This window comes from Lissotriton vulgaris, chromosome 5, assembly GCF_964263255.1.
Source record: "Lissotriton vulgaris chromosome 5, aLisVul1.2, whole genome shotgun sequence".
NCBI lineage: Eukaryota > Metazoa > Chordata > Amphibia > Caudata > Salamandridae > Lissotriton > Lissotriton vulgaris.
The window spans coordinates 372,197,590-372,223,716 of NC_141693.1; the positions used below are offsets into that span (position 1 = coordinate 372,197,590).

The window sequence follows — 26,127 nt, forward strand, 5'->3', positions numbered from 1 at the left end:
ATACTGGGTATTTTATTTAACTCAGTGTATAGCTCTGTAGGACTGCAACCTAGGTCTTGGAAAGAAGCAACCATAGTACTTATCCTGAAATCAGGGAAAGATCCCCTAAAAGCTGACTCAAACCAACCGATCTCCCTGCTGAATGCCGATTATAAGATATTTATGAGTATTCTGGCAGGGAGACTGGTTAAATTGGCTCCATCATTGATAAACGTTGATCAAAAGGGGTTCCTCCCATCATCTAATTGGAAACATCGACTTGGCCACCGCGAGATTGGACCCTTTGGCCGTAGTTGCACTCAACACGGCCAAGGCTGCTGGGTATACCTCTGGGAGGTTCTTAGGTTTATGGGCTTCAGTCCTATTTTTATCCGGACTTTGATTAATCAGGGAGATTCTGCTAAAATCCTGCTAATTGGTATGTTGTCTTCCAGTTTTAATATCCAAAGAGGAACAAGACAGGGTTGTCCCATCTCTCCTCTGTTATTTGATATTTATATAGAGCCATTGGCACATGCAAAAAGATCTGATGATTTCATTTCCCACTTTAAATTTCAGCAATTTAGTAGCATAAGATCTGATGATTTCATTTCCCACTTCAAATCTCAGCAATATAGTAGCAAGTTGGCGCTGTATGCCGACGATTTGTTGCTGTATATCAATAACCCTGGGTTGGTCATACCAGGGGTTGAAGCACTGTTGGAGGAATTTGGTTCCCTTACGGGATATCTAGCCAATACCTCTAAAACAGAGGTAATGTGTTGGAATATTGATAACTGGGAAGGAACCGAGAGTAAAGAGTTTGAATATCTGGGTATAACTATTGTTAAGGATCTAGATAAAATCCCTCAGATTAACCTAAATAAGACCATAAAAGACATTGACCGACTATTTGCCAGATGGAAAAATCGCCCATTACCTGTTCAATGCGATCTCTCTTGTTTTCCCTAGTAAAGAAGTTTGTAAAATCCAAAGTAAAATCGGAAGTTTTATCTAGGGAAACAAGGGGGCTAGATTGTTGTGGAAAAAGCTGAGACGCAGGCTTATTAAGGGGGGGCTGGCTCTTCCAGATATCGGTTGGTACTCTGTGGCCTTCCAGTTTAAGAATATTTGAATGCTATTGGTAAAACCGGGGGACTCATCCTGGGGGAGGCTATTGGGTGAAATGGTTAAGTCGGAGGGTGGTGGTGAAGGGGAAGGCTTTTTGCATAAATTCGGGGCTCCAACAGGTGCGTTTGAAAGTTCTTAAGGCCGCCCTAGCCACTTGGTATCGGGTTGGATGTAGATGGGGGGTTGGGTATTACTCAGACTTTGCTACGATTTGGGACTCCTGGGGACCCCGCTCTTTTTGAAAGAAAGCCTTGCAATCCCAATGAAAAGGGCAGGCATCAACACCTGGTCAAAGCTTCTATCTTCAGAAGGACCTCACCCCTGGGAGGTTTTAAGAGCAAAAGTTGGAAGTTGTTTCTCCAGATTCAAATACCTGCAACTAACCTTCTGGTATACAGCAGAAAAAGGGGATATAAGAGGCAATTGGGAGGTGGAGCAGTTCCTGCAAATAGTACATATCAAAAGAAAAGAAGTTTATATCTGGTATAGGAAGTTCTTGGATTTTGAAGATTTGGATTACCCTCTGCAGTATGTAGTTTGGAATCAATCCCCCTTCGAGCTTAACATTGAAGACCTTTACAAACCCTCATTGAAGCTTCTTAATAAATTTGTCAAACCTGCCAGTTTAAACAAGTATATATTTTTTGCTATTAATAGACTCTACTACACACCCGCAAAAATTGCTAAGTTTGCACCACTATCCTCCCCTAAATGCCCAAGCTGCAACTTTCCGAATGCCAATTATTTCCACATCTTTTATGAATGTCCTGATCTTAGAGCCTATTGGAAGGGAGTGGGGGTGGCTATCTGGGGCATCTTTTAAGTCAAAATCGAGGTCCATGCTTCCCTGATATTTTTCGGTGAGGACGGTGTGTCAGGGAAGAATCTACAGCTGATACACAGAGGCTTACTGTTATACCTGGTATTGTTGGCTTGGATAGAGATTTGTACTAAGTGGAAAGAACCACGGCCCCCAAGTATTGAGGATTGGTTTAAAGCCATGTTCGCCATGGCCCGTCTGGACCAAGGAGGAGTAAGTGAGAGTGGTGTGAACATTTGGCAAGCTCTAGTGTCTAGGGGTTCGGATTTGAGACTGGTTTAATTTCTTCCAGTGCTTTTAGGTCCAATGATTACACCAAGCCTCCAACAAAGGTGGCTGGGCTGGCTTGGCCCAAGCAAATGCAGTAGCCGTTGGGTGCACAGTTCGGGAAGACGGTTCACCACAAGAATTGCAGTTGCTTATCGGTGAGATGAGGACAAAAAGACATTTTGAAAATTTCCTGTCAGAAGGAACATATTTCCCTTTTATACTTATACAAAGGACTTTAAATATGCAAATGTCCATGAGCCTGACAATTGAAAACTAACCATCAAAGTCTACCTCTCAAAATGATCTCCCAGCACATGATCGGCAAGCAGCTGTAAGCTTCTTCAATACTGTACAACAAGAAGCACTCCCACAAGATCATGTCTTGTTTTCTTGTTGTCGGTGTCCCGAGAGGATCTCCCAGCATAACAGTAAAGAAATAGTAAAATGCTTATAGGCATTGTTGCATTTTTAAAAAGAGTATAACCTTTTTGTAACGTCTTTTTGCATACAAAGAACGTTTTCCTTAAAAAGAACAAGTGCTAAATATGATATTGCATTTTTACATTTATCTAGATTACTCATTAAGTATTTGATTATAATGCTGAAAGATTAGATTTGAGTGAAACCGCTTTCTTTGCAAGTTGGCTTCTTCATTCACCAAACAGTTCTTACAATATAATGAAAACTATGCAGCTCATGCATAGTCCCAGAGCAAAATATACAAAATTTCCTTTACAGAAAATATGCAAACTACCTATAAAATTATACAAAATTATACATAGTTACAAGAAATGCTGAATCTGGTACCTTCTACACACAATGAACGTGAGGACACATTTTGTACTAAAAAAACAGGGTAAATTATGCATAATGCAATTTAACAGGCAGCCAAATTGCATTATAGAATGCCTGCCCATTTTTCATTCTTTCCTTACTAGTTTGCATTTCTTGTTTTATGTCATCCCTTGTTCTGACTCACAGAGGATACTGGGCCCCACTTCTGTGAGTGGTACCTGGGTGTCATACCTGACAATATTTGTAATGAGGTACATTAATGTGGTTTACATTTTTTATTTTATTTGTATTACTTGGCAGGGGCATTACTTTGTGATGAATGCGAGTTTATAACTTTATAGTAATTTCCTTAAATTTAGCAATATAAGGTGCAGTTCCTTAGGTCGGATCTTCCATATCAAGAGTGTTTTTTCGCTAATAACTTTAGCTCCATTAGACAAATATTCCTCAAACTTTCCAAAATAAAATATGTCCACCTAACCTCTTTTCTGGAACATTTAAGGGTGATCTGTCAAAGGGGTTCCAAAAAAAAGAGGGCATTCAAAATGCTTCTCTCCGTGCAATTTCCAACAGCATATTTGACTATGATACAAAGAAAACGGGCTGACAAAATTACCCCAAATTTGGTAGAATGGAACAATCTTTACCCAGAGAGCGTGCTTTTGTGATTTGGTGAAAATCTGTTTAGTTGTTTTTGAGAAAGTAAGGTTTAAAAACTGGAGATATCTGGGTCTTGACCGGAAACTCAATACAATAATTAGAGTGGTTGGGGCAAGGGCAGGGGTACACTGACTTCTGGCCTTATGGGTGGTCCCAGAGAACCCCTGCTGGGGCTAAAGTAAATTTTAAAAACATTTGGCCCATCGGGCAGATTTGGATAACTCCTGCAAGAGTCCCACCAAACCCTGCACAGCCACCCATGTGCTCTCACTGGACAAAATACAATATACAGAAAAAGGAAGAATGTGTGGTAGTGTTTGTGGACAGTTGGATACTCACAGGGAGTTGGCCTTTGGGAAACATTTTTTTTTTTTTTAAACCAATGGCTAAGAAGGTCAAACACACTCAATATCCATTCCGTATGCAAGCCCCTGCTAGACACAGCCTTCACATTGTACAGAGTTATTCACGCAGATCCTAGCCCTCACCACACTAAAAGCCCATTATGTGGGCAAGTACATATAGCCTTCACCATGAACAGAGATTTCCAAGCACGGACAAGTCTATTACCACACCAAAGCCCCATTATGTGGGCAAGCCTTTACTAAGCACAGTCTTCACCCAGTACAGAGCTCTTCACGAACAACCAGACCCTCAACACACCCAGGCCCCATTACGTAGGCAAACCCCTACTACACACAGACTTCAACCTATACAGAGATCTTCATTCAGAGTCTAGTCCCTCACCATGCCAAAACTCCATTATGCAGAAATGCCCCTACTACACACAGCATTCACCCTGTCCAGAGATTTTGATGTAGAGTCCAATGTCTTACCGGACTCAAGCTCCATTATGTTTGCAAGGCTGTACTATGCCCAGCCTTTGTCTTGTACAGAGCTCTTCATGTATACCTCAGTTGCTCACCACAACCAAGCCCCATTATGTGGACAAGTCAATACTACACGCAGCCTTCACACTTTACAGAGCCCTGTTTCACACCACAACCAAGTCCCATTACATGGGCAAGCCACTACTATTTACAGACTTTAAACTGTTCAGAGTTTTTCACAGGGAGGCTAGTTCCTCACAAAAATATAGCCCCATTCTGTGGACAAGCCTCTACTGCACACTCCCTTCACTCTGTGCAGAGAACTTCATGCAGAACCCAGTCCCTCACTAGACCCAAACCCCATTCTTTGGGCAAGAGGCCACTGCGCACAGCATTTACTCATACAGAGGTCTTCACTGTGAGTCTAGTTTCTCACCACATCCAAACCCCGTAGAGGTCACTGCTTCACCACACCCCAACTCCATTGCGAGGGCAAGCTCCTACTACACCCAGTCTTCCCAATGTACAGAGGTCTTTACAGAGAGGCCACACACTCATCACTTCCTCGCCCCAGTATGTGTGTAAGCAGCTATGACAGACAGCCTTTGCCCTGTACAGAGGTCATCATAGTGAGTCCAATCCCTCAAGTCCAGTCCCAAGATGGCTGCCAACACTTCCTGATTGAAGTGTTGGCAGCTTTTGATTGTGAAGACTCCGTAGCCAGCGATATCACTATAATTTTAAACTTACATTTCTCAAAAACTGCTGAACATATTTACACCAAATAGGCAAAAGGCACTTCCTTGACCCAACATATATCTCCCTGCCAATTTTGGTGTAATTCCGTTCTGCAGTTCGGGCTGTAGCTCTGGCTAAAGGTTCCAATGGGAATTAACATTACAAATGCAACACTATTTTGCACCCCAAATTTTCACTCCCCACTACACGTATCACCTCCAAATGTTTCCAATCAATAGTACCCACAGTGACACTTTTTGAGCAAAATTTCATGCAGGTTAGTCAAAGGACGCTAAAGTTATAACCAAGTCAGAAAATGCTTTTCCTATGGAAACTAGGTCCTAACTATAACTACCTACTTGCGACCGCCAGTAGGTAATATATGTACATTAAAGGCAAATAAAGTCATTCATTTTACACAAAGTCTAAAATAGTTAATCTGTGTTAGGGGGTTATAGTGGTGAAAATTAATGACTTTATTTGCCTTTTTTGATAAAGGAAATTGTTTTTAATCATGATGCAAAGGCTGCATAATTTGTCTGACACAAGAAGATATACATCCCAATGGATTCCATTGTGTCTTCGGCTTTACCTGTTTGGTGGTCTCCCATTAACCTTCGCGGAATGAAACATCACATTCCAGGATTTCTGTGCTCAAAAGGCATTTTGAACATTGGAATACTACATCTACATGGGCGAATATGAATACCCCCTACCTCTTCAAAGGCTGTTCGCATCATTTCCACAGAGGAGTATTCAGATGCTATCTGCACATCCACTTGGAGAGACTTCTGTAGGATCTCACTCATGATGTCAGTCTTGATGAGGGAATGGTGTTTGGTCAGGTCCCTGTGCATCTCTTGCACTTGATCCTTCAGGTTCTGAATCTCTATTTGTAGGGTCTGTGGAAAAATACACAATCCAATGAAACAACTGCTTTTGTAGAAAAATTAAGTATTTGCATATTTTTCTCTGGAGCAGTTGTAGATGAAAGTGCCTCAGGCTTCCTAATTGTCTGAGGTTTACTCTAGTATACGTTAAGGTCAGGATACAGTAATTTGTTTTCTGTGTTCGATTATGGTGCTATGCAATGTCAGCCTCAAAGTCAAATGGCCAAGGTATGGAGATTAGCATAAATCAAGAGTCATGAGCCACAATACCTTGCTAAGACTATTTCATTGCGGTCATATTCATGAATGAACAGATGACTGTGACCACAGTCACATACTGAGCCATTACATAGCAATGTGGATAATCAGACTTGATCTCATGTGGGTGCTTTTTATGGATATGAAAGAGAACATGCTTGCCAGTGTTTTTCTTATTTTGGGTGGCAATCATCCGCCATAAGGGTCGACCCCTTCCACCCTCCTGGACAAGGTTGGGGGTTGCTGAGACTCTCAGCGATAGTCTGATGATACACAACATGCATTGTATGCTGCCAAATGGATCAAGGGGTTAACCAACTTCTTGTACCAGTTGCAGAGTTTATGATACACATTGTATGGCTAATCAAACTGTCAGTTTTATTGGTTCCACTCAGGTTCTTATCAAGTATACAGTTGGGCTTACTCACTTCTGTCAACTGACCCAAAATCATGACAAGAGAAGCGCTGTCAACAAGAATTGTTGTGAGCACTGGTGCTTCCCACCTATCACAAAAGTCCATAGCTAGCAGTTTGTTACACCTCAAGGCACTGCTCCGAACGTTTTGGAGCCTTTTTAAAACAAGCCACTGAAAGAAACCTTTTTGGGTGCTACAAATTGTCTCATTTACCACAGTGCTAATGTACAGTTTGCTGAACAACTGTACTGTATAGAAAACTTCTACAAGCAGTTTATAACCTTTATGAAAGAAAGAGTAAGCAAGATTCTGCACAATCATTTGCTAGTTCCTAAAGAGATAGGCCAACCAGCAACATTTATACTGGAGCATTTTCGAGAATACACTTCAAGGCTGTATGCATAAGCAGTGGGACTGTTGTACAACATAAAAATCCTGCTGCCATACAGAGTTCTCTTATAATGTACGTACTGCCTGAACAGCAGTTATCCTTTGCACAGTTCTCATCCTTTGGTAGTTCTCATGCCTTTTTAGGGATCTCAAGTTTAGTTTCCATTGATGATAAAACTTCTGGGGGAATCCCCACCACATGATTCTGAAAGTGTCGGTCAGCTTCATGACATGGAGGATTACAGGAGACAATGGGCAGTCAGGGGCCTTTCTGAAGAAGTTGAACATCTCCTCTCAAGTGTGTTGGTGGACAGAACAACCAAGAGGTATTGCTTCCCTTGGGGATGATGGCTGCGTTGGTGTTTACAGATGGGGCAAGATCCAGTGGAATCTGTGGTCATCCATATTCAGAACTTCTTATCGACATTGGTTTCGGAGGGGCTGGCTTATCGGTCAGTGAACAACATTCACTCCACCATCCCGGCAGGATATCTTCCGGTGGAGAATTCACCGGTGGGAGAACATCCTATAGTTAGGAAATTGATGAGGGGTATAAGATTGTCAGTACCTCCGGGACCCAGGTATTCTACACTAGAAGGATGCAAATAAGGTTCTCAGTCTCTTCTTCTCATGGCCATAAAACAAATATCTTTTGAGGAAACAGTTATCGGGAAAGTTGTCCATTTTACTATGCTCGATGTCCTGTAAGCGGTTGTCGGATTTGTAAGCCCTTGACGTTACGGGTAGGGTATTTATCCCAGAAGGGGTTACTTTTCACATTTCGAGATGAACAAAGTGTAATGCCAGAATTGTGACTTATCCAGCATTTCATGAAAGACTAAAATTGTGTCGAATTACGTGTCTTAAGGCTTATGAAGTCATCATAGAGGGCATCCATCTGGCGGGGGAACACCAACTCCTCATTTAATTATTTAAATCATATAGGGCAGTGTCCTCCTCCACTATTGCCAGATGGGTACGGTATGTCATGCGAGAGGCTGGGATTGATATGTTAGTTTTTGGCGTCACTCTGTGAAGGGTGCCATGGTTTCCAGGGCCTTCTCTTTGGGGGCTAAGTTGGAAGATATCTTGCATACAGCTGACTGGTCGACTGAATCCACGTTCAAGACATTTTGCTTCAATACCGTACCTAAGATGGCCAGTATAAGCATTAGTAAGCTTTAAACTCGTATAATCCTCACCTCCGGTCTTGACATAGAATGTAAAATTTTCCTAACTTTAGTGATGAAAAGTTTCAATTCTATTAAGAACACAGTGGCAAGTTTTAGCACTTTTCAAAGACATAGCCCATTTTTCTTATTTTACATGCTATCACCCTGCTTCTGGTTTGTTGTGGAAACTAGTGAAAAACCCAAGGGTGATCCAGAAATGCTATAGATTTTTGAAAAGTAGACAAAATTCCAAATTTAGCACGACATTATATGTGTAGATCTCTTAAAGTTTTTCCAAAGAAACTAACTGTTGAAATGATGAAATTTTCAAAATAAATAGGAAAAAACTGCCATTTGTGACAATGTGTCACAATCAGTAATTTACAAAATCAATATACAATTACATTTGCTAGATCCCTCTCGTTGGTTGTGGGGATATATAGGGTCTGTAGGTTCTCCAACAACCCTGGTACCCAGAGTCAACAATTGAGCTGCATCGAATAATGGTTTTTCATTGTGTACTTGGTACAGACCAATTCATAAGGCGAACCTATGTATTTCTGAAATGGGCACAAGATATGGAGTTTAGGAGCAGTGGTTATTTGTACATCTTTTAATATGTGGGTACTGGTATTAGCATATGATTTAGAAGATATTTTTCAAAATGCCTTCTTTCTTACACACTGGCTTAAATTTGGTAGGCACTATTGCAGCAAAATCCAACTGGTAATAACAAATGTTCTACTATTCTTTGCTCTCACATGTCTTCCAAGAAAAATGGTACCTCACTTGTGTTAGTAGGCCTCGTGCCAGAGACTGGAAACGCCTAAAACATAACATTGAAAAATCGCATTTTTCCATTGAAGCTGACCCTTTTATGAACAGGTTGGTAACTGTGGATTTTAGGCCCTTTCTCATCCGGCACCTAGCAAATGTGCACATTGTTTAAAATTAGACACCTGGGCCAATACAGTGATGAGGTGATTTGCATGGCTCTCACCAGGTTTCTTTATCCAGAATCCATTACAAACCTCAAACTTTGACAAAAAAAACTAATTTTCCACACATTTCTCTGATGGAAAGTTCTGGTATCTGTGTGAGCCACAAACTTCCTTCCACCCAGCATTTTCCCAAATCTCCTGAAAAAATGGTACTTTACTTGTGTGGGTAGGCCTAGTGCTCGCAGCAGGAAACGGCTCAAAACGCAACATTGATACATCACATTTTTCCACTCAAAACGGACCCTTTTTTTGCAAAGTGGGTTGCTATGGATTTTGGGTCCTAGCACAGCTGGCACCTATAAAAACCTAGCAAACTTAAACTTGCACTTTTTTAAAACTAGACACTTGGGAGAATCGAGGATGGGGTGACTTGCATAGCTCTCATGAGGTAATTTTCCCCAGAAACCTTTGCAAACATCAAAAATTGGTAAATAAAAGCACACATTTTGCTCACATTTCTGTGACAGAAAGTTCTGGAATCTCCGGTAAACCTTATATTTCCTACCACTCTGAGTTCTCACTTATCCCCAGACAAAGACAGTACCCAACTTGTGTAGGTGGGCTCCAAAACCACACCACAAAAAGACCCTAAAGCACTACATTGAGAGATAAGTAATTGTGGTAGCGCTGGTATTTGGGGCCGTGATATGATTTCACCCATACAACCTGTGAATCACAGACAACCAGGGGATTCCAGGGTGGTGTGCCTTGTGTGGGTCCCATGACGTTTTCATACCTACAATGCCCTGCAAACATCAAGCTATGCCTGAAACTTGAACAACTTCCCTTTATTATAGTGGAAACACCTTCAGCAGTCTAGTTAAAACACAGGGTTATTCAATTGCCCATTTCGACCTTTCATTTCACTTCCTGCATGAAACACTTCCCCATAGGTACCTCTTGGCAGCAGTTACATACATGAATCGTGGTCTCTGCCATCTAGGTATCATTGTCAGGGGAGGAATGCAACTCTGGTGCCGGTCATTCCCTTGTCTGTCAACTTGTAAAAATGAATGGCGCCTGTAATGTGTCCCCCCCCTAATTTGGCTTGTTCTTTAAAAGGAACTCCTGTTCCTGCAATCAGGACTGTCGCGGTTTGCGAGCAGGAACATCATATGTGATGTCCGTTTTCTAGGTAGTCCATGCTGCAACAATGTCATGTTTCCCCCTCCACATGGGAGTGTAGATAGTTCATTATGGCCTTACATTCCAACTTTGAAAACAGATTTCAATACACGAAGCAGACTCAAAGAGTTATTGTTTGAACAAGAAGTGGCTCTCACTTCAGCTCGCAAAACCTTTGAATTGCAGGTCACGAGAACTTCCAGTGAAATACAGTCATTGTTAAACACAAATCTCCCCATACATTTTGGTAAACTGATACATCCAATATTTAATGCCTCTGATATCATGGGCCTGGCACACTTTTTAAAACTTGTGCACTCTGGCCTTGTGACATCTTTTCAAAATATTTTAGGAGGAGTACCAGCATTTATACATTCAATTTTTTCCAGTGTATTCAGTGGGTTCCCGTTGCTGCTTGTCTTGATTTTGGACGTTATAGTGCTGCTCTTAGTATTCCACAATGGGTGTTCCCTCTATGGTCCTTCCATGGCAGGCATCTCTGCAGCTGTACTGTGAGCGCTGCTACAGCTCTTTAGAGTGGTGGCTCTAGACTCTCTGGATGCCGTGTTTTGTTTACCCATCCACTATGCTTACTTCACCTGTGTGCAACCGGTGTTTCATTGCATCCGGTGCCCCTTTCAATGGGCTCTGGACGTCTGCCTGGCTATGGCATAACAAACTGCCCTCAATTTTGGACTGTTAATGAGTCACTTAATGGACCATTACCTGGACTGTTCCTTGGGCATGTGACTCATTCACAATCTGGTGTTATGGCCACTGGCTGGCATTGGACACTACGCAAAAGCATAGCATCTTCTGGAACTCAGTTTCATCAAAATCAATGCAGGTTCCCCAATGATGTTCTTATCGACAGCTGGCACTGAAGCGCATGTCTGTGCCTTTGCCCTGCTCAACTGGAAGGCTGATATTTGTACCTCGGAAGGTTTGGATATCTTATTGGAATCACTGACTTCTCAGTTGGCATTCCACATTTTGGTATCTGGCGACATGCTTTAATTGATTACTCTGATGCAAAAATATTTTTTTTCTCTCTTCTCCTTTTTTTCTCCCTCTTCTACATTTTTTTATTCCTATGCCCTTTATCTATGATACAATTACTTTATTGATAGTCAAACGCTTTGGTTTTGCATGTGTCCTGAATTCCGTTGTCGCTGTGGTGCTACCATCCGGACCAAGAGGAGGGTGTTATATGTTCTGTGCAGGCTCATTGTCGTTTTCCCTTATGCTAGCATGAGAACATTGCAGGCTGCTCACTGTGCTGTGCACGTTACTATACAAACACATTTTGCTTTGTGCCAAGCTCTACTTTCTTTCCTGGGATTTAGTCTGAACACCGTAGACAAGGTCAATGACCCTTGTTATTCTGTTCTGGTCAGGCTCTAGCAACTAGACAGAACACAGACTCAATGTCATTCAGGTATACACAGACATGCAAATACACACTTTGAGAGACAATATACACACTATAGATGGCGACCATGCCTGAGATGTGGAACTTTTATCTGTGTATGCTAAGGTACGGGATCCGCTGCAAACACCAATAGGTTTTTTGATATATCATCACCTTGGGGCAGATTTAAGAGCCCCCTGCACCACCAGTACGTTACTTTTTGTGACTAACTGGAGGCGCATTTCACTTCTCCATATTTACAAGGAGAGGAAAAGCCTCCCTGTGTGAGTTTTCCTTTCCTTGTAAATATGGCCCCTTCACACGCAGCACTTTGCGTGGAAGGGGCGTTCCATGGGTGGTTGCTGTGGGCGTTCCCACGCAACACCCATGAAACGAGACACATTTCCAGATTTACGAGGAATCGTAAATCAAGAAATGCGTGTCAATGCTACGCCTCCCCAGGGGCGATGTAGCGAGGTGCAACGAGGAGAAATGTTTTCACTTCTCCTTGTTTTTTCCTCTTTCAAAGCGTGCTGCATTCTACAGCACGCATTGAAAGAGGAAAATGCCTGTAGCGATTGTTTTTGTGCAGGAAGGTGCCCCTTCCTGCACAAAAAACAATCTCCTCATGAAGCAGGCATCCTTGCACCATGGTGCAAGGGTGCCTGTGCAGGCTCATGGCTGCAGTGTGAGCGCAAGTGCAGGGTAGAGCACAGGAATGCAACATATTATTGTAAATATGTCGCATTTCGGTGCTTTGGAAGTGCCGCAGCGTGGGGCAACCAAAGGGCTTGCTTTGCCCGCTGCAGAACTTCCTTGCAACTCTGCCCCTTGTTTCTGTAGAAGGGGAGGGAGTGGTTAGTTTGCCCAGTCTAATACCATGACAGCTACTTTAATGAATTATGGATTACTTACTATGCTGACCTTATTTGTGTTAGGTATATTCTTACTTATTGTGGCACATATATTCCATACGGGAGCATGATAGTTAAAATAAATATTTTAATTGTTTCTTGTGTCTCTGCCAGATCGTAGAGTGGACAAGTATGAGTATGAGAGTGAAAGGGTGTGTCCTGTCTCCGCAATTCCTGAGAGGGTCAGGAGTGTTGTGTTCTGGGGTGGCTAATCACTTGTTCCTCTGTGAGTGAGTAGGAGGGCAAGTGATACACTATATCTAGTCTGCCCCTGGCTCATGGGTACTAAGGTGCTAGGGCAGGTCAGTCTCTGCCTGCTAAGGTTCTATGGTCCCAAGCACAGTTCTGTGCCTCCGCAGAATTGCTGCAGCACAAATTTTTACCTTACAAAGTAAGAGAGTTACCCCAGTATGGCCAGAAAGGACTGGGTAAGAAAGTTATACACAACAACATTCCCCTCTGTGCTTTAATTAATAAAAATAATGTCAATCAAATAGAGATAGTGTCAAATGAATAGTAATCACTCCTTCTTTTCCCCCCCTTTTGTTTTAAACTATTTCAGATTAATTAGGGTTTTAACATAATAAAGAAATACATGATTTACAAGTCCCGAAGAAGGCAGAGATAAAATCGCTGAAACGCTGCGTCGACACCTGTTTTATTTCAATTTAATGTGAATCATTGTTTATATTTTATTTATATTTGTTTGGAAATATTTTAAAAGGTCATGTTGTTTGATATACAGATAATAGATGTGAAATTTGGTATTGATATGTGAAGACAGATGAGATTCTGAATCATACGCTAAAAAATACATTGAGAAGATAAATCCATCTCTGAGATTTTAACAATATATTTTATTGGAATACGTTACATGATTTAATATGAATTTATTGTAATAAATTGATTTGTATATATGAATTTTTGTTATACAGTTATTTTGAGGGAAGGATTTGGTTCAGTGATTACTATTCATTTGACACTATCTCTATTGATTGACATTAATTGTATAAATTGAAGCACAGAGGGGAATTTTGTGGTGTATAACACTGTATTTTTAGGCACTACTTGAACGCATCCTAAATACTATAGCATTTGGTGTGTTGTACTGGGCAATGAAGACTAGTGGCTACGTGGCTTTTATAGATGACTAAGTCATGGTACTTGACCAAAACAGGGTGTGGTTCAAGCCAAATTGATGTACCGTAAAATGTAAATACGTGTACTTTAAAAACATAATTGAATGAATGTTTGTTTTCAACAAATTGTCTTGCCAGAAAAGATATATGCACTATACAATAGGATGCTGATCTGGAAAAGGTAACTTACATCAAATAGCACGTTGATAGTAGAAAAGGGGACAGAAAATAGGGGCGCAGAAGATAAGGTTAGCCTGGAAGTAAGCAAACAGGAAATTGAGACATGCCGGAGTTCCGAAATTGGCTGCAATGGCAATGTTTTACTTCATATTTGAAAACAGGAATGGTAAGTGGACTGTCCTAATATACATGGCAGTTATTATAATACAGAAAAAGGCCTTTCTCTACCTGCTTCTGTTGCATAGTTGTAACAACTGGGGGTCTCGGGGTCGCTACAAACACAACAAAACAAGACACGACACTGCTCAAAGGTTGGGTGATTTATTTGTATATCAATACAAATATATAATGAAATGTGAATAGTTACTGTTCTCTGCCAGCCGGTCTGCGTATTACCGTCCTCTGCAATTACGCCGGTCCCGGCGTATGCCAACAGAGGACCGAAACACAGTAGCCGGCTGTGCCACCCGGTGTGTTTAAGGGGAACGTGGAAACAGCCGTTTCTCACCGATGCAGCAGGGAGACACCCAGCCGGGGTCTCTACCTGAAGGGAGCAGCCGCTCGACCTTAGGCAACAGAGGAGTCAGGGAGACACCCAGCCGGGGTCTCGACCCGAAGGGAGCAGCCGCTCAACCTCTTCCTCTCTACAACGGGACGCGGCTTCACCTCCGAGTGATGCGTCACCGTTGTCCCAATAACAAAACAGAAGTTGGAAACGAGAGCAGCCGCTCGATCGTTTTCTGAAACTCCTCAGCCGGTACGCGGCAAACACCTCCTGGTGTGCGTATCAGCTGGAGTCCTAGTAGCTGTGTGACAGGCTGGGAGCAGCGGCTCACACCAGCGAATACCCCAGGGAAGGCTTCTCGACTCGTCCGAGTCCGAAGCCGCAAGGAATCCTCCTGGCTGCTCTCCCAGAAGACAAGGGGCGTAACAACAAAGAGCGGTCCGGGGAGTTTCCCTCGACCCACCTCCGTCTTTGTCCTGGAGCTTAGGCAAGGATGTCTTCTCTGAGCGAGCACTCTGGAACTGCGTGTTGCAAGGCCGTGTGGATATCAGAATATCCGACACCGTTCCTTTCGCCGAGTACCGCCTGTATAGGCGTCTTGTAATTGCGTTATGCAACCACTGCTCTGGGTTGCATAACGCTCCTCCCGCTTTGCTTTCTGGGATTTGAAGTCCGGAGGAGTCGTGGATGTCATTATCACTGAGCGAGCGGGAAATTCCTGACAGTACATCCCCCTTCCCTCAGCATCTCCCCACGGGGCCTGCGCTGGATGGGAAGCGACGATGAAACAATGAAACCAGGCGCGGAGCGTGCACCCCTTCAGCCGGCTCCCACGACTGTTCTTCAGGTCCATAGCCTTTCCAGGCTACCAAGTACCACAGCTTTCCCCGCCGCCATTTGGAGGCAAGGATACCTGCCACCTCATACTCCACCTCCGAGTCCACCACTATCGGACTGGGTTTAGGGGTCTTGGAGGTAGCTGCGGGTTTGAGCAGCGACACATGGAACACTGGATGGATTCTCAATGTCTGGGGTAGGCACACCTTTACTTTCAAAGGACCCATACATTTGGTGATCCTGTACGGCCCCATGAATTTAGGATGGAAGACGCTGTTTTTCCGAAACCTCATGTTCCGAGTAGATATCCAAACGTGGTCCCCAGGCCGGTATATCGGTCCTGGTCTCCGTCTTCGGTCCGCGGTAGCCTTATACCTCTGTTTAGCTGCAATCAGGAAGGCCCTTGAGCGCAACATGATGTCCTTGATGTGTGCTACCCGTTCTGCTGTGGCTGGTATTTTGTCTTCTCTTAGGGGATGGACAAAGGGCAAGAACCTCGGATGATGTCCATAGTTGCTGTAGAACGGGGATGACTTAGTCGAGCTGTGAGTGGCGTTGGTATACGCTATCTCCGCGATCCAGAGCAGATCGACCCATTCTTCCTTACCCTGCTCCACAAAACAGCGCAGGTACTGTTTTAGAGTTTGGCTCAGGCGTTCCGTTTGGCCGTCTGTCTGGGGGTGGTAGCTGGTGGACATCGCGGTCTGGACGTGCAATGCAGAGCACCAAGTCTTCCAGAACTGTGCCGTGAACTGCGACCCCCTGTCCGACACGATCAAATCTGGCAATCCATGGACTCTTACCACGTTGGTTAACAGTAACGTTGCTAGCTCTCCTGCCGTAGGTACCTTCTTGCATGCGATGAAGTGCCCCATCTTAGTCAAGTAGTCCACGACCACTAAGATAGCCGTCATTCCTTGATCCTTTGGCAAACCCACCACGAAGTCCAACGAAATGTTCTCCCATGGTCGATGCAGGGTAGGAAGGGGACGAAGGAGCCCTTGGGTCTTTCTGTGATCCGTCTTCATGGCTGCACATGTGGGGCAGGCCTGTCCCCACGACTTGACATCTGCTCTCATGGATGGCCACCAGAAATGGCGTCCCAGGTTGGCCACCGTCTTCTCGCACCCCAAATGACCCGCACAGGGGGAGTCATGGCACCACTCAAACGCCTGCTTTCTCAGCCGAGGCGTGGGTACCAGCAGGCGTCTGCCGTTCACAGGTATACCGCCCCTCACCTGCCACTCCTTGTGGCTCTGTAGCCACCTCCTCCAAGCGAACGAACGGATCCCTCGCTGGATCCCTTTCAGGAAGGAGTCTGGTTGGATCACCCCCAGTACCATCTGAGGGGGAATGATGGAATGCACTGCCTCCGGTAAGGGTTCTTTGACAGCCGACTGTCTTGACAGCGCGTCGGCCTTCCGGTTTTCTGATCCCGGACGATATGTTATGCGGAAGTTGAATCCAGCGAAGAATATCATCCACCGTAACTGCCGAGGAGAAAGATGCCTGGCCGCCGTCATGAACTGTAGGTTCCGGTGGTCGGTGTACACTGTCACCACATGCCTGGCCCCCATCAGCCAATGTCTCCACTCAGCGAAGGCATCCTTGATCGCGAGAAGCTCCTTTTCCGCGATATGATAGTTGCGTTCCGCATCGTTGAGCTTGCGGGACATAAAAGCCACGGGATGAAGCAAACCCGTGTCGGGATTGCGCTGTGACAAGATAGCCCCTACAGCCACGTCTGATGCGTCTGCTTCCACCGCATAGGGAAGGGCCGGATCCGGGTGTGCTAACACCGGTGCTTTGCCAAAGGCGTTTTTCAGGGCTTCGAAGGCGCTTTGTGCTTCAATGGACCACACAAACTCAGCTGACTTCTTTAGCAGGTGTGTGATCGGAGCCACCAGCCCCGAGAAGCCGTCGATGAAGCGCCTGAAGAAATTGGCGAAGCCATTAAAAGCATTGAACATCCTTTACTCCTTGTGGGGTTGGCCATTCTCTCACCGCCTTGATCTTCCGTTCTGCCATCTCCTGTCCGTCTGGACTAAGCATCACTCCCAGGAACTCCACCGATGTGACATGGAAATCACATTTGCTGAGTTTGCAAAACAGCATGTGCTCCCTCAGCTTCTGCAGTACCGCCGAGACGTGTTTCACATGTTCATCCTCATTGTCCGAATAAATGAGGATATCGTCGATGTAGACCACGACGTATCGGTCCGTCTCCTCCCGGAACACCTCATTCAGGAAATACTGAAAGGCGGCCGGTGCGTTACACAACCCGAACGGCATGACGAGGTACTCAAAGAGGCCAAACCGGGTCTTAAATGCGGTTTTCCACTCGTCGCCGTCCCTCATACGCACCAGATGGTAAGCCCCTTTCAGATCCAACTTGGTATAAATCTTCGCCTTCTTGACCTGTTCCAGGAGAACGCTTATGAGTGGTAAGAGGTAGCGGTTCTTTATGGTGATGGCATTCAACTCCCTAAAGTCCACACAGGCTCTCAGCTCCCCGTTAGCCTTCGGAATGAAGAAGAGTGGCGAGGCGGCGGGTGATTTCGACGGTCTGATGAAACCTAGCCCCAGGAGTTTGTCTAGATACCCTCTGAGATGCACGTTCTCCGGTTCTGTCAAGGCATACAATCTGCCACTAGGCACGTTGGCCCCTGGGACCAGATCGATCTGACAGTCATATATGCGGTGTGGGGGGAGCACCTCCGCCTTTACTTCATTGAACACGTCTTCGTATCTGTGATAGGCTCTGGGGAGCACAACATCTTTTTCCGCTGCCGTGGCTATTGACTGACTTCCGCTCGGTTCTATGAAGGGATGTTCCTGTCTCATCCCGCAGTGCAACCGGCAAAATGGGGACTTCATCTCTATGGCATGTGTTGGCCAGTCCACTGAAGGGTTATGCTTCTGTAGCCACGGGAGACCCAAGATGACCCCGTATTGAGGCGCCCTGATAATGTTGAAGTCGATCTTTTCCAGATGGCTCCGTCCGTACTTCATCAGTAGGCCCCCTGTGTGCTGTCCTATGGGTCCGGTCACCAATCGCCGTCCGTCCACGGCGTTTACGTCTTCGAGAACTGCTTTGGGAAGAAGCGCTAGACCCAGTCTATTCGCTTCATTGATGTCCATGAACATTCCCGTTGCCCCCGAATCCACCATGGCCACCACAGGTACCCACTGGTCTTGCACTCCCACATGTACCGTGATGAACAAGTGTCTTTGTCCTTTTGACACCGAATTAGACAGTGAAGGGATGTAACCGTGACTCCTAGATGTCCCTTCCTTGGTCTGAGAGTCCTCTAGTTTTCCGCCGGGACGTCCAACACCGCTGTTACTGACCGGTTGCTCCTGTACCGGGTGGTTTTCGGCTTCGCCGGGCCTTCCCGGACATAGTGACCCTTTTTGCCGCAGTACAGGCACAGCCCCTGTTTACGGCGGGATTCTTTCTCCGTTGCCTTGAGACTCGCTCTAATGGCGCCAATGTCCATGGGTTCACCCTTGGTTGTGGCTGTGGTTTCAGGACTTCCCACCGTTGAATAGGACGGAAGGGCCTTCCCTTTCCTTCTGGTGTCACCTCTTTTTTCGCTCAGCCTGTGATCCAGTCTCAACACCAGGTTGATAAGGCCCTCACATGTCTTGGGTTGTGGGTCGATTTGAGCAACCACGTCTTTCAGCTCGTCACACAGCCCTTGGTGAAACAGCGCGGTTTGTTTCGCTATTGGCCACTTGGTTTCTGCCACCAGCCTGCGAAACGCATTGAGGTATTGCACCAAATCGTTGGAACCTTGTTTTAATTCCAGCATCTCGCGGTCCGTGGTGTACGAATCTGCCCTTCGATCGAATACCTTGAGGAATTCCTCGCGAAAGGCCCCCCAGTCACAGAGAATGGGGTCGTCACGGCTCACTAATGGTACAGCCCACTGTGCAGCGTTACCAGCCAAGTATGATATTAGAAAAGCCACCCTGGCTTGGCTCGTCGGAAACGCCTTGGGTTTACAGGACAGATGCAGGGCCACCTGCGTAAGGAACACTTGCACTGTGTTGGGGTCCCCGTTATATCTCTCCGGGGTAGCCAAGGGTATAGCAACCAGCATCTCCACCACCACTGAAGGACTTGGTGTCGCGCTTGCTACACTGGGCGTTAAAGGGTCTCGTTGCATGGCATCCATCCTAGCCCGCACATCTGCGGTTTCCTGCCTTGAGGCCGTGAGTTCTGTTTGCATTGCTGCCAATGCAGCCAAGACGTCATCCAGTGTTGCCATGTTTGTGAACGACCAGGAGACTGTTAGGTTTGTAAAAAGGTCGGATATTTTGTAACAACTGGGGGTCTCGGGGTCGCTACAAACACAACAAAACAAGACACGACACTGCTCAAAGGTTGGGTGATTTATTTGTATATCAATACAAATATATAATGAAATGTGAATAGTTACTGTTCTCTGCCAGCCGGTCTGCGTATTACCGTCCTCTGCAAATACGCCAGTCCCAGCGTATGCCAACAGAGGACCGAAACACAGTAGCCGGCTGTGCCACCCGGTGTGTTTAAGGGGAACGTGGAAACAGCCGTTTCTCACCGATGCAGCAGGGAGACACCCAGCCGGGGTCTCTACCTGAAGGGAGCAGCCGCTCGACCTTAGGCAACAGAGGAGTCAGGAAGACACCCAGCCGGGGTCTCGACCCGAAGGAAGCAGCCGCTCGACCTCTTCCTCTCTACAACGGGACGCGGCTTCACCTCCGAGTGATGCGTCACCGTTGTCCCAATAACAAAACAGAAGTTGGAAACGAGAGCAGCCGCTCGATCGTTTTCTGAAACTCCTCAGCCGGTACGCGGCAAACACCTCCTGGTGTGCGTATCAGCTGGAGTCCTAGTAGCTGTGTGACAGGCTGGGAGCAGCGGCTCACACCAGCGAATACCCCAGGGAAGGCTTCTCGACTCGTCCGAGTCCGAAGCCGCAAGGAATCCTCCTGGCTGCTCTCCCAGAAGACAAGGGGCGTAACAACAAAGAGCGGTCCGGGGAGTTTCCCTCGACCCACCTCCGTCTTAGTCCTGGAGCTTAGGCAAGGATGTCTTCTCTGAGCGAGCACTCTGGAACTGCGTGTTGCAAGGCCGTGTGGATATCAGAATATCCGACACCGTTCCTTTCGCCGAGTACCGCCTATATAGGCGTCTTGTAATTGCGTTATGCAACCACTGCTCTGGGTTGCATAACGCTCCTCCCGCTTTGCTTTCTGGGATTTGAAGTCCGGAGGAGTCGCGGATGTCATTATCACTGAGGGAGCGGGAAATTCCTGACAATAGTCAACCAGTACGTACCAAGTGCTTCACACCCACAGGTGAAGAGTGGCCTCTCATCAATAAGTACATCCCAACAATGCTTTCTTTACTCCACCACGGCCAAATCTGCTTGTGTTTATGTCACAACCTCCAAATACCACAATCACTGTTTCCAGATGTTCCCTTCCATTGCGTCATGTTCGCTCTCTATTTCTGAGACATTTTATTTTTGCTTATATGATGTTATTTAAGTGAGGGTATGAGTATTCACATGTACTAGCCGGATAGGAAGTGCTGATCTTAGTACTGTGTTGATTGATGTGCTTGTTGTGCAGTTAAAGCCTTGCCATTTTTTAGGATTTGTACAAATCTGTAGTCATCTCTCTGGTGAGTTTGTACCTTGGTCTCTTGGGATCTAGTGACTAGCCTATATCGCATAGCCTCTTTATTGTGTATGTGCAACTATACATTTGGGTAACACATCTGCCTTTAGACACTAGCAGCCTGATTCATGTAGGCAATAGCGCTTGCAAAAGGGCCAGAATCTGAGAATCTGGCCCTTTGCGAGTGCGATTTTTGCATTTGGTATTCATGATACCAAATGCAAAAATCGCTATTTAAGAAGTCGCAAATATGCGAGGAATATCATTTAAGGAATCTCTATTAGAGATTCCTCAAATGCTATTCATGACACATCCTGAAATTGCGATTTAGCACTTTTGGGGCCGCTATTTACCGAGAGTTCAGACCTGTCGGTAAATAGCAGAAACTCAGAAAAATGCTTTTAAAAGCATTTTTCTAAGTTGCATGTTGCACACACACATGTCCTTTGGACATGTGTGTGCGCAACATCTGTCCAAATGTGCATTTTAGGGGTGCTACAGGGCGTCCTTTGGACACCCCTGGCACCCTTTCAGTCGCTATCTCATTTGCGAGTAGCAAATTGCTACTCGCAAATAAGGGATACTCCCCATTCATTCCTATGGGCCTCTTGGCCCATAGGAATGAATGGGGAGTATTTGCGAGTAGCAAATTGCTACTCGCAAATAAAGAACATGTAGGAATCGCCATTTTATTAGCAATTCCTACATGAATGCCGTTTTGCATGTCCTCAATAGCGAGTCGCTATGATTCGCTATTAGGGACACGCGAAACGGATTGTACATGAATCAGGCTGTAGGTCTACAATTGTTGAATTGCATTCATTCCAGTGCAGCATTTGTCATTGTGTTGGTGTGAGCTTTCCGTTTTGAACATCATTGTTGTATATATTTTAATCAGGCGCCTTTTTCTGTTTGTTTTTATGCACATTTTTTAATGCATTGCAGTTAACGATTTTTAGATCTATCCTAAATGACATCTTTATCTGTCTTGTCAGATCTCTTGTAATAAACGTAATACATATATTAATAATAATGATGCATAAGGAGGGGTTTTGGTTCATCCCGTTTCAGCTATTGCTTGCTTGAATTAGCATTCCATTTTTGGATCAGCCCACAGAACAACCTAGATAAGGTGGGTAATGGGTCAGCCTCCTATAACCGTTAGTTTGATGGAAGGGCACCGGCACTCATTATTTTGCAAAAAAAGCACTGGTTCCTTCAATCCTCGTAGCAGAGGCAGAGCAGAAGATGGAGCATTGTGCTGGCTTTGATCCAAATATAATTATGCACTGATAATTACTGAGGGATTGTGTGCATACAGACATATATTGAGGTTTAGTTAGTGATTGGTCAAATCTAAATATGCACTAATGACAGGAGCGGCTGGTATGCATACAGACATATATTGAGGTTTAGTTAGTGATTGGTCAAATCTAAATATGCACTAATGACAGAAGCGGCTGGTATGCTGGAAAAGCAGGGGGTGGGTGGGCAATAGGGAAGGAAGGGGAACTATGGGTCGCAGTGGGAATAAAAAGAAAAAAACCTGTCTTCAGCCAGCCGCGTCGTGGACGTGCTCCTCTTCAGGTAGGCACAGGCTCCCAGAAAGCCCTGCGGCCAATCCTGAAGCTGCTCTTGTGCATGAGAGCAGCTCCAGGATTGGCCTGAGCGCCCTCAATTTGCGCTCCAGGATAGACTGAGTCTGTGCCTGCTCTGTCCAACCCAGCTGCATTGCTGGGTTGGAGAGAGCTTTGACGGTGGATGAACCATCATGAGCAGTGATGGAAGTACACTACTACTCCCCTCAGTGCCTGTCACTACCATGCCTCACTCCCAAGACTAGGTAGGAAAGGAGAAATAAAATGAGCGTTGTTTTATTTTTCCTTTTCGGCCGTTTTTGGGGGGAGCGACGCACCGTCAGTGAATAATGATTACTCTGGACCTAATTCACAAAGGTCTCCGCACATTAAAACATGCCTCTTTATGTGCAAAGACTCCACATATTAGAACATAGGTCTCTTTATGTGCAGAGACTACGCACTATTAAAGATACTACTCGTAAATCCCTTTGTGAATAGCAAGCAATCTTAAACTTTGTAGTGCTAGAGGTACTCCTATATATTCCTACGAATTCCGATTTACTCACCGGTTATCAGGAGAGACCCAAGTGCTGCATTTTTAAGCCCCGTACGGATCCTGAAAAGTAATTCTAACTGTACTTACCAGTAACTTGAATTTCCTTCCATAGGCTAGCATTGACTGGTTTCACTTGGAAATTTTTCTAAGTGTGGAGTTTTGGAACTTATAAATATTCCTCTAAAATCAGCTGAACTACGAAGTCTGATTTACTCACCTGTTATCAGGAGAGACCCCAGTGCTGCATCTTTGAGCCCAGTACTGATTCTGGAAAGTAATTCTAACCGTACTTACCAGTAACTTGAATTTCCTTCCATAGACTAACATTGACTGGTTTCACTTGGCAATTCTTCTAAGTGTGGAGTTTTGGAACTTACAAATATTCCTCTAAAATCAGCCGAACTACAAATTCCGATTTACTCACCTGTTATCAGGAGAGACCTCAGTGCTGCATCTTTCAGCCCACTACTGATCCTGAAAATTAATTCTAACCATACTTACAGTAATTTGAATTTCCTTCCATAGGCTAAGATTGACTGGTTTCACTTGGAAATTCTTTTAAGTGTGGAGTTTTGGAACTTTGAAAAATTCCTCAAAAATCAGCTGAACTACGAATTCCTATTTACTCACCTGTTATCAGGAGAGACATCAGTGCTGCATCTTTCAGCCCACTACTGATCCGGAAAAGTAATTCTAATCGTAGTTACAGTAACTTGAATTTCCTTCCATAGGCTAACATTGACTGATTTCACTTGGAAATGTTTCCGATTTACTCACCTGTTATCAGGAGAGACCTCAGTGCTGCATCTTTCAGCCCACTACTGATCCTGAAAATTAATTCTAACCATACTTACAGTAATTTGAATTTCCTTCCATAGGCTAACATTGACTGGTTTCACTTGGAAATTCTTCTAAGTGTGGAGTTTTGGAACTTTAAAAAATTCCTCAAAAATCAGCCAACAACAAATTCGGATTTACTCACCTGTTATCAGGAGAGACATCAGTGCTGCAGCTTTCAGCCCACTACTGATCCTGAAAAGTAATTCTAATTGTAGTTACAGTAACTTGAATTTCCTTCCATAGGCTAACATTGACTGATTTCACTTGGAAATGTTTCCGATTTACTTACCTGTTATCAGGAGAGACCTCAGTGCTGCATCTTTCAGCCCACTACTGATCCTGAAAATTAATTCTAACCATACTTACAGTAATTTGAATTTCCTTCCATAGGCTAACATTGACTGGTTTCACTTGGAAATTCTTCTAAGTGTGGAGTTTTGGAACTTTAAAAAATTCCTCAAAAATCAGCTGAGCTACGAATTCCTATTTACTCACCTGTTATCAGGAGAGACATCAGTGCTGCAGCTTTCAGCCCACTACTGATCCTGAAAAGTAATTCTAATCGTATTTACAGTAACTTGAATTTCCTTCCATAGGCTAACATTGACTGATTTCACTTGGAAATGTTTCCGATTTACTTACCTGTTATCAGGAGAGACCTCAGTGCTGCATCTTTCAGCCCACTACTGATCCTGAAAATTAATTCTAACCATACTTACAGTAATTTGAATTTCCTTCCATAGGCTAACATTAACCTCACCTCTTTTGCCTTTTGACGCCAGGCGCTTGGTGGTTCAATCCTTGGTTTTTTCACGGTTGGACTACGCAAATGTAGTCTACCTGGGTGCACCACTGGGAACTATCGGTAAACTTCAGATAGCACAGAATTGTGCAGCTCGTCTCTTGATGGGTATCCTTAGGCCTAAGTCAGCTAGTTGGCACTTAGACGACTGCATTGGCTTCCTGTTGCGGAAAGGGTCAGATTCAAGGCAATGTGCATTGTCCATAAGTGCATCTCAGGTAAAGGTCCAGCCTTGCTGCAGCCCCTGGTGCATTTATATGACACCAAGAGGACTTTGAGATCTATCAATAAACAACTGCTGTTAGTCCCGCAGGTTAAACGGTCCTGGACTGGAGGACGGCTGTTCTCCTATAACGCGGCCAGGATTTGGAATCTGCTTCCAGAATCCATCGGCCTTGAAGTTGACCATCTTAGGTTCAGGAAACAGTTAAAGACTTTTCTTTTTGCTTGATCACTGATGAATGATTGGTGTTAAATTATGCGCTGGGATGCCCTATGGGTAGCCATACGCTATATAAGTGCGTATTCATTAATTCATCCATTATCAGGAGAGACCTCAGTGCTGCATCTTTGAGCCCAGTACTGATCCTGTAAAGTAATTCTAACCGTACTTACCTGTAACTTGAATGTCCTTCCATAGGCTAACATTCATTGGTTTCACTTGGAAATTCTTCTGTGTGTGGAGTTTTGGAACTTTAAAATCTTCACCTAAAATCAGCCGAACTACGAATTCTGATGTACTCACCTGTTATCAGGGGGGAACCCAGTGCTGCAACTTTTAGCCCAGGACTGACCCTGAAAAGTAATTCTAGCCATACTTACCAGTAACTTGTATTTCCTTGCATAGGAATCCATTGTCTGGTTTTCACCAGAAAAGTTTCTGTCGAATTTCACAAACTACAAATATTCCTTAAAAATCGCCTGTATGAGTTAAACGCATTCTTTCAACTATTTACAGGAGATGCACCAGTGCTGGATCCAGGATCCACCACTGAGTAAGAAAAGTAACGATAACACTACTTACCTGCTAAGTGAATTTCCTCCCATAGGATAACATTGGTGATTTTTGTCAACTTTTAAAATACAATAATATTCCTTAAAAATCACTACTGTAACCAAAACGCTTTTACTCAAATGTTTACAGAAGATGTCCCAGGACTGAATCTATGATCCAGTAGTGTGGTTAGAAAAGTAATCCATAAAGTAACTAATTGCATT

At 44.5% G+C, this 26,127-nt stretch overlaps 1 protein-coding gene across 1 annotated transcript in view; it reads right to left on the minus strand.

Annotated features, from left to right (window-relative positions):
- Positions 1-26,127, minus strand: part of RNF207 (ring finger protein 207) — a 900,262-nt gene that overhangs the window by 64,366 nt on the left and 809,769 nt on the right. Inside the window, exon 14 of the mRNA XM_086921721.1 lies at positions 5,940-6,125. Coding sequence (XP_086777847.1) covers positions 5,940-6,125 — 186 coding nt within the window. The remainder of the gene's footprint in view (positions 1-5,939; positions 6,126-26,127) is intronic.